Raw genomic sequence first — 11,428 nt, 5'->3', positions numbered from 1 at the left:
CTATCAGGCCTTTAAGAGTGGATTTAAAAAATATATATTTTTTATTTTTCATAAACTATCATCCCGTTTAGCGTGGATTTTTAAATAATATTTTTCTACAACTATCAGGCTTTTAAGCGTGTTTTTTTGAAATACAATTTTCCAATAACTATCAGTCCTAGAAGTGTGCATTTTTTATTTAAAGAATGTATTCTTCAACAACTATCAGTCCCTTAAGAGTGGATTTTTAAAGAATAGTTTTCAACAAAAGAAAGGCCCTAAAGCGGGGATTTTTTGATAAAAGTTTTCAACAAAAATAAGGCCTTTAAGCGTGCGTTTTTTTAAAGAATTGTAAACAAAAATGAGGCCTTTAACCGTGGGGTTTTTTTAAAAGACAGTTTTTAACAAAAAAAGAATAGCTTTCAACACAAATAAGGCCTTTAAGGGAGGATTTTTAAAGATGAGTTTTCAACAAAAATAAGATCTTTAAGCGTGGATTTTTTTTAAAGAATATTTTTCTACTTCTATAGGTTATCAATACAATAATAAATAGACAAGTTTACATTACGTTATTTATTAAAATTAATATATACATTACATACATATTGTTAGCAACTATGTTAAGTACAATATCTACCGCTAAATAAACTATCATTTACAATGTATAACCACCTTGATCGGCCCAATGGACGCGACGTCCCTCCAAATACTCTAGACTTTCGTGAATTTTGCGACGTTCCTCATCCAACATGGCCAAGCGTTTATATTTTTGTATGACAAAACAACAGCTAAACATAAGACCAATTTGGAATATCAACCAGAAGATAAGCAAGGCAATCAGTAGGCTTTGATTCATGCAAACGCTTTCCATGTGGAGTTGATCATCTGAAAATAAATGTTTATAAAAAAAAAATAATTACAGAAATAGAAAAGGACATAACATAACTTACCTATACCGGCTATGAGTAGAACCCCCCTCTCTCCATATATAAAACTATTCGTGTTTGTATTATCCGGGCCGCGAACATGTAAATTAAAATTTAATGGTATTGAATCGGTGGCATTGATTTCCGTCTCATTTGGTGTTGAAATTGTGTAATTATTATTTTCGTCATTTTCTGGTATGGTGACAACATCCATTACCGTTGAGATATAAACTGGATTTTGTACTTTAAATTGTTGCAGATTATCCTGGGCCGTTGTAGCCTGTCTTCTTCGTCGCCTTTTCGTTGTGGACATTTCCGATTTTATTGGATACCAATTGGAGCCACTATTTGTTGTACTTAAACAATTATCATCGGGACAACGCGATGCAACAACTATCAGTCCTAGAAACGTGGATTTTTTAAACAATATTTTTCAACAACTATCAGTCCTAGAAGCGTGGATTTTTTTTTCAACAACTATCAGATTTTTTTAAACAATATTTTTCAACAACTATCAGTCCTAGAAGCGTGGATTTTTTAAACAATATTTTTCAACAACTATCAGTCCTAGAAGCGTGGATTTTTTAAACAATATTTTTCAACAACTATCAGTCCTAGAAGCGTGGATTTTTTAAACAATATTTTTCAACAACTATCAGCTCTAGAAGCGTGGATTTTTTAAACAATATTTTTCAACAACTATCAGGCGTGGATTTTTTAAACAATATTTTTCAACAACTATCAGTCCTAGAAGCGTGGATTTTTTAAACAATATTTTTCAACAACTATCAGTCCTAGAAGCGTGGATTTTTTAAACAATATTTTTCAACAACTATCAGTCCTAGAAGCGTGGATTTTTTAAACAATATTTTTCAACAACTATCAGTCCTAGAAGCGTGGATTTTTTAAACAATATTTTTCAACAACTATCAGTCCTAGAAGCGTGGATTTTTTAAACAATATTTTTCAACAACTATCAGTCCTAGAAGCGTGGATTTTTTAAACAATATTTTTCAACAACTATCAGTCCTTTAAGCGTGGATTTTTTCAACAACTATCAGCCATATAAGCGTGGATTTTTTAAACAATATTTTTCAACAACTATCAGTCCTAGAAGCGTGGATTTTTTAAACAATATTTTTCAACAACTATCAGTCCTAGAAGCGTGGATTTTTTAAACAATATTTTTCAACAACTATCAGTCCTAGAAGCGTGGATTTTTTAAACAACAACAATTAATTGATCAAAAATTCACCCCGTTAAATTCCACAAACTTACCATCCAAACATTTAACTCTTCTCATATATACCGTTCAAAACAACTATCAGTCTTGAAGGAATCTGGAATAGAAGTAGAATAATGTTGTCAACGGTACTAACATTTTTCAAAAATTAAGTTCCGGCGTTTTAAGGGCTGAACATTTTTATGAGTGTTTCGGTAGGAAGATTTGCAGATTTAAGAACTAGAAAAATTAAATTACAGCCAACTCTGTGTTTCGGAAATCTTCAAAATAACTAATATTAGGGGTTTCTCTAAAGAGTGGATATATTATGATGAGAACTCAAAATATCGAAATACACTAGATTCGGTTCTGCACTTGTCTCACAATTAAAAAAATTCAGCTACTTCCATTGGATGCAGCCACAGATCTTCCGGAATAAGTTGAGTATGCTTGGCAAGGCAATTGATATTCTGTTCGAACACCGAATGTGACTTCAAGAATATATGGTAGTTAGTGGTCGGATTTGTGTGCCAAATCATCTACACTGTACATGTGAACAAGATATTTTAATATTTCTCGACTGAAAAAGAGATAGGTGTTCAACCTTTCACATATGTCATCATCGATAGGACCCGACGCAATGATCGTAATCCGAACGCTCAGCTTCATTCTAACGGTATGTACATCTTATTCCGGAACTCCACGTACGACTGGCGTTCATACATATAATTGATTATCCAGCGTTTTAAACTCGGTCGGAGAGAATATTTCTCAATGTCCTCAAACAGTGTGGCATGATTGATTAGTCCTCGACTTATATGTTTAGAGATGGCGTGACATGTACTGAGGTGCTATCATCCTTCCTATCAGGGTCCCAGATCTACTAACCGTTGCCCGGTTCCAATGTTGCCACACTTAAGATGCTCAAACTATTTATTTCGCTTATGCCGCGCGACAAATTTGAGAGCCGACGGAGCTTTTCACGCTCAATTGTTAGTCCAACTGCCTCTGCTAGGAAATTAGGTCTCATCTCGGGTATTCGACAAGCAATAAATCTAGAGGATGTAGCTGCAATGATGTCCCGGACTTTCCCCTCTGTTATCCGTACATCTGAAAGAACTTGGTTTCCCTATGGTTAAGGAGAGTGCAGGGTTTCTCACTTAGAGGGAAAATACTAGAATACTTCAATACCTCCCTCCTTGTAGAAAACAGCTGTTCACTACTTCTTATATCAGAAAGACCTCTTATGAAAACCCAAACCATCATCTCATAGAATAACTAATAGAAGACCCTAAGGTCTTCATAATAAAGTCTGCCTATGAGAATCAGAAGACCAGAAGTTCTTTATAATAAAGTCTATGAATACTTCAATACCTCCCCGCTTGTAGAGAACAGATGTTCTCTACTTCATTTGTCAGAAAGACTTCTTATAGAAACCCGAACCATCTTCTTATAGAACAACCAATAGAAGTCCTGAAGGTCTTCATAATAAAGTCTACCTACGAAAATCAGAAGACCAGTAGGTCTTAATATAAAATACGAAAATCTTTATATATGGCTATGCTGGTCTTGGAGAAAATATTCTTTAAAAAATCCACGCCTATGGCTATGCTGGTCTTGGAGAAAATATTCTTTAAAAAATCCACGCCTATGGCTATGCTGGTCTTGGAGAAAATATTCTTTAAAAAATCCACGCCTATGGCTATGCTGGTCTTGGAGAAAATATTCTTTAAAAAATCCACGCCTATGGCTATGCTGGTCTTGGAGAAAATATTCTTTAAAAAATCCACGCCTATGGCTATGCTGGTCTTGGAGAAAATATTCTTTAAAAAATCCACGCCTATGGCTATGCTGGTCTTGGAGAAAATATTCTTTAAAAAATCCACGCCTATGGCTATGCTGGTCTTGGAGAAAATATTCTTTAAAAAATCCACGCCTATGGCTATGCTGGTCTTGGAGAAAATATTCTTTAAAAAATCCACGCCTATGGCTATGCTGGTCTTGGAGAAAATATTCTTTAAAAAATCCACGCCTATGGCTATGCTGGTCTTGGAGAAAATATTCTTTAAAAAATCCACGCCTAAGGCTATGCTGGTCTTGGAGAAAATATTCTTTAAAAAATCCACGCCTAAGGCTATGCTGGTCTTGGAGAAAATATTTTATTAAAAAATCCACGCCTAAGGCTATGCTGGTCTTGGAGAAAATATTTTATTAAAAAATCCACGCCTAAGGCTATGCTGGTCTTGGAGAAAATATTTTATTAAAAAATCCACGCCTAAGGCTATGCTGGTCTTGGAGAAAATATTCTTTAAAAAATCCACGCCTAAGGCTATGCTGGTCTTGGAGAAAATATTTTTTAAAAAATCCACGCCTAAGGCTATGCTGGTCTTGGAGAAAATATTCTTTAAAAAATCCACGCCTAAGGCTATGCTGGTCTTGGAGAAAATATTCTTTAAAAAATCCACGCCTAAGGCTATGCTGGTCTTGGAGAAAATATTCTTTAAAAAATCCACGCCTAAGGCTATGCTGGTCTTGGAGAAAATATTGTTTAAAAAATCCACGGCTAAGGAGAAAATATTCTTTGAAAAATCCACGCCTAAGATTTTGATATTGAAAAAATCCAAGAATTTTGATATTGAAAATTGGATTTAGAACGATTTTGTCAATGTTCAGTATTTTGGCAACTTTGGGCACGTTGTTCAACCGAATTGACTGTATTTTGGGTTCCCATTGGGTAGCAAGTCTTGAAGTGACTATATTTTTTCACTACGAAGTTGTTACAATATGTCATTATCACATCATTTTGTTGTGCCTTAATGTTTTCCTCCACGATTCGAACATTTCAAAGTCTAGATATCAATCACAGGTAGTTTGAATAACTGAAGCGCCACATTTTGAAATTGTTTATCAGGAAAATATGACTTCATTGCAATTTTATTTTTCTATTTTGTCTCCATTCTGTTAAAAAAAAATATGGAGCGGGGAACGGGGGAGGTGCATAGACATTCAGGGAATAACAAAGGTGATATCATAGTGAGCAAGCAAAAAAGGCAAAATTCAAAATATTGTGGAATTTTTCTAAATTGGGTATGTTGGACAATTAGAAAAACAAAAACAGTTAATTATAATGCAATTCTAATTTTAATTTCACATTAAAAAAACAACAAACCAAAATTACTTACCTCTCATGATTATTGCGATGGGAGGGTGCAAACGATGCAGATAAACATTGGAATTCATGTTCGAATAGACATCTCTCAGCGCATTCACGTCGCGTGACCAATGTCGATATTGTTTTCTTTCCCTGGAATACCAAACTATTTCCGGGCATTTTGGTCAAGGTCCATAGACGTTGTTTGCACGTTTCGGGTACTGAGAACAAAAACCAACAACAACAACAACAAAAAAATTAATTTTTAAATGATTCTCATTCACACCTTCCTCTATACACATACCCTTCAAACATGTCTTCTCATAGAAGACGGCTTCACCATCAGCTAACAGGGGTAAATTATTTCCCACGGCCATATACATGTCACTTCTTTTCAAATATGAATAACCATAACATTCGTTGGTATCCAAAAGATGGACATAGGCAAAACAGGTATCATCTCGATTACAAATACGCCAACATTCGGAACTGGTTGTACTTTGAAATTGTAGAACGCTGTTGTTTAGCAGTGGCGGTGGTGTTCGCTGATCTTCGAAGTTGATTGGATAACCATCACGTGTATAGCGATTACGATTTTTGTAATTGCTTTTTGCCGGTGAATAGAATAAATTGCTAGCCGTCATATATTCCAGAGGCGGTCGAAAGCCAACGATTTTTTGCAAATGCATTTGATACAGCGGACACTGTAGTGTAAGGGCGTCTGGAAAATATGGAAGATTTGGAGAATGAAAACAAGGTTAAACAAAGAAAATAAGTTGAAAATTTTCTAAAATCGGGGAAATAAGAGTCGAAAAATGTAAATATTAGAAATGAGTACATCAATTTATTTCAAACTGTTAAATTTGAAAAGGAAGTCCTGGCGAAAATTTAAAACATGAAAATTCACCACCTGAGGTCAGTGAGTTTAGCATGGTCCCCAAATAAAGGACACGAACCATTTTTGGAATCTTAAAGATTTTAGCTACAAGAGATTTTGCTGAACATTTTCAATATACGTCCATGTTTCGACATAGCCCCTATATAAAGGAACGACCCATTGTCGGGATTTTGAAGATTTAAGTCACATTTTCCACACCAGAATACGTAATTCGGTATTTCGTGTTTGTAGATCAATGCAAATAATTATGAATATAGGTCCATATGTTGACAAAGCCCCCTGTTCGAAATGCTTTGAACAGAAATTAATTTTTGTTAGCTGTTCTTGCCAGTCGCCAGCATGTTCAAAATACTTTAAACAGAATTTTGTGTTACAGAACGTTTGATCGTTAGAGTGTTTTAAGAAAGGAGTCTAAATCCCACATGCAACGCTGCTAACACTGTTGTTGGAAAATTCTCCACCGACCAAATTCTATTATTAGAATAAATATTTAATTGATAAGTATTATGTGTTTGAGATTAGGCTAAGCAAGAGTAGTTTAAGTAGTACCTAAGTATAAATATTATACAATAAAATCAGTGCCTTACCACCACTCAACCAGAATGATCGGGAGCGTCGTCTCACATTTATTTCTTACACCCCCAGTGTAAGGTTTCGCTCATTTTCGGTACTTTGAAGGTTTTACCTTAATTTTCGCACTTTGGCATTTTGGGTTCTTGGAGGTTTCTCCAAAGATTTACATTCCGGTAACTTAATCTAAGGTTAAGGTCCCGGATTATCTTCACAGACCACATTAAAATTAAATCGAAGTTTCTGAATTGCTCCCCTACAAAGGTTACGCGACATTTCCGATATGTTCAAAACCCTAGCCCATTTTCCAACCGGAGTGCCTTCTACTGGCCAGAATTTAACACGATAAAGCTCCTATACAAAATCCCCGATCAATTCAAGGTATTTTTAATGTAATGTCATGATGAAAGGTATACAAATTCTGCTGTGACAATTTAATGATATTTTTAATTTTTATACCCTTCACCACACTGTGGTACAGACAGACCCATGGTTTCTATTGAGAATATGAATAGAATCACATTCTGAGGCGTTTTTAACATGACCGTCCGTCCGAACGGCGAAGCGCGTCGCATAATGGTGGGAATGTAGTATCTCTCTGGCTTTCCTTTTCATTGCAACTTCTACCATGTAGGTCATCTCCAAAGAGAAATTAATAAAAAAATCCCGCATTTAAGATTGGATGAAATTTGGCTCAAGGACGAACTCAATTGAAATTGGGAAAAATCGGTTCATATCTAGTTATATCTCCCATATTTCTTGTTGTCCGATCTTATGTAAACAGTGCATCAAAATCTCATGATTTGTCCGATTGAGACAGAATTTAGCAGAGTGTATTGAGAGTAGCGTGCGTTTAATTTTTAATAAATCGGCTCAGATTTAGATATAGCTCCCATATATATTTTCGTCCGATTTTATGTAAATGACAATTTTCAAGTTTTGCCGATTGAGACGAACTTTTAGATAATATATTGAGTCTAGAATAATGTGTGTTAGGTTTCATTGAAATCGGATCGAATGTAGATATTGCTCCCATATAAATTTCAGGCCGATTTTATGTAAATGATACACCAAACACCCTACTCATATAGAGGTTTCATGCAAATTATGCATCAGCGATTGTCTGAGTGAGATGAAATTGTTGATAGCGCGCTTTGTTGCAGTATACCGTATGGCGTGTGTCATTTTTTTTTTTTAATCAGTACAGATTTATAAGGGTGAGACAAAGTCAAACCTCATAATATTTACATTTTTTTAAATTTTTTTTTTGAATAAAAGCAAAAATGTCAGAAATTGCATCAAATTTTAAAATAAGTTTAGATTTGTTTGAATTGGTCACCATTGGCAAACGGCCAATGAAACCGCCACACACTGCCTGAATGTTGCTCTGCGGTATTTTGGACCATTTCCAAAATAGTCCAACGGATTGACATCCGGAGATTTTGGTGCGCTGGAAATGAAGCGAAGACCCTCACTTTGAAGTCCTGTTGGAATGTCCAAGGTCTTTATTCTGATGCCACGTTCGATTAATACGAGCGGAGAGCATTCGGCTGTTATGGCGGCCCACACCTTCACCATGGCCGGCGCTTGAGTTCTGCTGGCCAACCGAAGGTGCACATTTTCAGCTGAGCTCTTTGGAAAGTAAACACGATCATTTTGTTTGTTTACAAACTGCTGGTCGACGAATGTTTTCTCATCGGAGAAAACCAAATTCGGCAGTTCACCACTTTCGCGAAGGAGCGAAGGAATTCTTTTGAGTCTATTTTCTTTCTGTTGCGGTGTAAGTTCTTGCACTTTTTGGAGTTTCAATGGTTTTATCCCGAGCTCATTTGTCAATATTTGCCGAATGGAAAATTGAGATATGTTCAGCTAACGAGCCATTTTCAGCCATTTCTGCTAATGTTACTGTTTTCTTCCGTCCACTTCCTTGACGTCGGGTACGAGACACAAAAGAGTTATTCACATTTAAATGCTGGAGTGCTCTAACGATAGCCACTTGCGGTTTTCCAGCCAAATATAAAGAAATCACACTAAGACGCTTGAATTCCATCACAAATAACTTTTTTCTGGAAAATTCTCACCAAATTGCTTTTGTACGCTTTCAAACAATATAATGAGCTGTGACTGGAATAATTTTAACAACTGTCGGACGAGTGACTTAGAAATGACATCAGTCTGAAGTTGGTTGGAGTTTTTTCATCTCACCCTGTATATAGCTTTCATGAATAACTTTGTTCGATTTTATACAAATGGTACAACAAAAACCCTAATTATGCCGGGTTGATAGGAATATGCCGTTAGACAGATTACATAATTTATGTCGTCCGATTTCATGACAATGGCCCACCAAAGGTACTATGTCTGTTCTATCGAAGGGATATAGTAAACCTACAAACAACATAATTTGTTTTGATTTCCTGCTGCTAGACCAATTCTACATAGAGATCTACGATCAGTCCAATCACTACCGTGTTTATTTATCGCCTTGTCAGCTAATTTTGGTGTTAACAGTTAACAAACTAGAGCGGCCAGGTGCGATACATTTCGATTATATATTTCGTTTTTACAAACAAATTGGGCAATATTATGGTAATTTTTTTAATATTTAGTTATTTGTCAGCGATTATTTTATTTGTTCGCGATATTTGTATCCTCTTAATTGATTAGAGGTCAACAGTTCATTTTTCTTACCCTGGCATATTTTTCAAATCATTTTTTCAGGAGTAAACATTTACGCCTAACGATTCAAATTTGGTTATTTTACATACAAAAGGCCCTCTTAATATTTACCGACCATTTTTATAATAGTCATTCTAACTAGTTGGTCAGATCCCTTATCAGTGTAAAATTTGTGGTGTTCAGCTTACAATAGAGGCCTCTAGATCAACTAGGAAACCATACAATACTAAGGCTTTAGGTCCATTCCATTCCCTAAGTATCATCTGATCATCATCGAAATTTGTAGTTGTCGTCCTTGATCAAACCGTGATCTTCCATTGAAGATTCATAGCGATCCATGCGGCATGTTCACCCTCTAGTCTGATATTGGCAATACATACAGTAATATAATTGGTATCAATGTAAAGGTCAATCTCTCCTTTTGAATACACAATTAACTTCTGGGATCTATGTCCTCCAGGAGTAAATATATACGCCATAGAATGCAAAGTTTACCATTTTTCACACAAAAGTCTGGCTCACAAATATTAATCGATATTCATCAAAACAGTTATGCTAATTCTATGGTCAGACCCCTTTATCTGTGCAAAATTTCGTGATGATAAAAACAGACAAAAAATATTTTTGGTCCATTTCATCCTCTAAATATTAACGGATAATTGCTAAAAACAACAAGGATCTTCGTTGGTCAGAATACATTAAAAATTTAAGAACGATTGATCCTTAACTGTGGCCTGTATCGTGTTTAAAAATTATAATGGGCAGACGGACGGACGGACATACATGTTTAGATCGACTCAGCTAGTCGAGATATGATCCGTATACTTAAAGGTGGGTCTAGGACCAATAATATTAAAATAATAGATTATGCGAAATACGTTGTTCGATCGATATTATAAAATAAATTTTCAATAAAATGTTCAGCATTTTAGGAAAGAGTTACCAAAAGGAGTAAATCGAAATTGTCAGAAACTAAATTGACATATTTTGTCATAGCAAATATAGCCATAAGGCTAAGAGTGTATAAATTTTATTTTTTAAAGTACCAAAATAACACATTTTATTGGTGAATCCATAACTAACCCTTGGGTCCCTCCTCAGCTTACGACCCTGTTCCAAAAGAGTATTCTATGTATAGAAGAAGACCTTCAAATTTACTACCTTCTATCTTCCGTTTGTTGCATTCTCAAATCACAAACCCCAATAATGCACATTTGCACATCTGTGCAAAATTTTCTAAACTTTCCTACATCAATTAGTTTTTTTGCACATATATTCCATAAATCATTTGTTTAATGTATTTTATGAAATTCTATTCTTTTGTTTTGGTTAATAATTAATGATTACATAGTTATATTGTTTAAATAAAAAAACTAAAATAACTAAAAAATCCGCATCGTCATAGATACCCAAACAAAAACACTGCATACACACACATACACCTAAATGTACTTACCGACGGCGATGTTAATAACTCTATAATTGAATACTTACAGCAGTTTAAACATTTCCATTGTATTGTTGTTGCTGTTGCTAATAAAATTATTATGGCCGGATAAACATTTGCTAACGCTTTCAAAGAATGCGAGAATGGCTTAATGTTGTTACGTTGTTGCAGCGTCAACTGTAGGGTCATTGTGCAAGTCCAGGGTTTCGGCTGCGTCGCGTTGCGTTGACACTCTCTGTTTGTTAAAGGTATTTTATGAGTTATGATAATTTGGTGGTTTTGTTGTTATTGTAGTTACACTAATGACGTTTAGGTTTTTTGGTTTATAGCTTTTTTGTGTTTGAAAATATTTTTAATAAAAAAATATATTTATTACGGCACCTTAGTTTGGAGATTTTTTTTTAGGTTTTTATTATTTTGTCACTTTGTAAAGAAGCATCATCATAATGATTTTGTAATTATTTTTTTTATATTTTGAATATTGTTAAACCATTTATTGTGTTAAATATATTTTCTTGAATTGTTCATAAGTAAAAAAAATATTGATTAATGACAT

General features: G+C 34.8%; 1 protein-coding gene across 1 annotated transcript; it reads right to left on the bottom strand.

The window, feature by feature from the left end:
• Positions 1-633: 633 nt before the first annotated feature.
• LOC133329251 (uncharacterized) lies at positions 634-11,073 on the bottom strand. The gene is made up of 6 exons (XM_061537777.1): positions 10,920-11,073; positions 5,583-5,999; positions 5,310-5,499; positions 3,016-3,182; positions 930-1,307; positions 634-864 (listed from the first exon to the last, which is right to left on the bottom strand). The coding sequence occupies exons 1-6, from the start codon at positions 11,059-11,061 to the stop codon at positions 635-637; spliced, it is 1,524 nt and encodes a 507-aa protein (XP_061393761.1). The 5' UTR covers positions 11,062-11,073; the 3' UTR covers position 634.
• Positions 11,074-11,428: the final 355 nt, after the last annotated feature.

The sequence above is a fragment of the Musca vetustissima genome, unplaced genomic scaffold (genome assembly GCF_032173495.1).
Source record: "Musca vetustissima isolate MV318-11 ecotype Yass unplaced genomic scaffold, APGP_CSIRO_Mvet_v1 utg16717, whole genome shotgun sequence".
NCBI classification, from domain to species: Eukaryota; Metazoa; Arthropoda; class Insecta; order Diptera; family Muscidae; genus Musca; species Musca vetustissima.
The sequence above is the reverse complement of the archived record's forward strand: the minus strand, read 5'-3'. Positions and strand labels throughout refer to the sequence as shown.

Coding starts and splice junctions, on each gene's coding strand:
- LOC133329251 (XM_061537777.1), bottom strand. CDS start 11,061: ATGACCCTACAGTTGACGCTGCAACAACGTAACAACATTAAGCCATTC. Junction 5,500..5,582: donor TGAGAAGACATGTTTGAAGG/GTATGTGTATAG, acceptor TTTTGTTCTCAG/TACCCGAAACGTGCAAACAA. Junction 865..929: donor TCTACTCATAGCCGGTATAG/GTAAGTTATGTT, acceptor ATTTATTTTCAG/ATGATCAACTCCACATGGAA.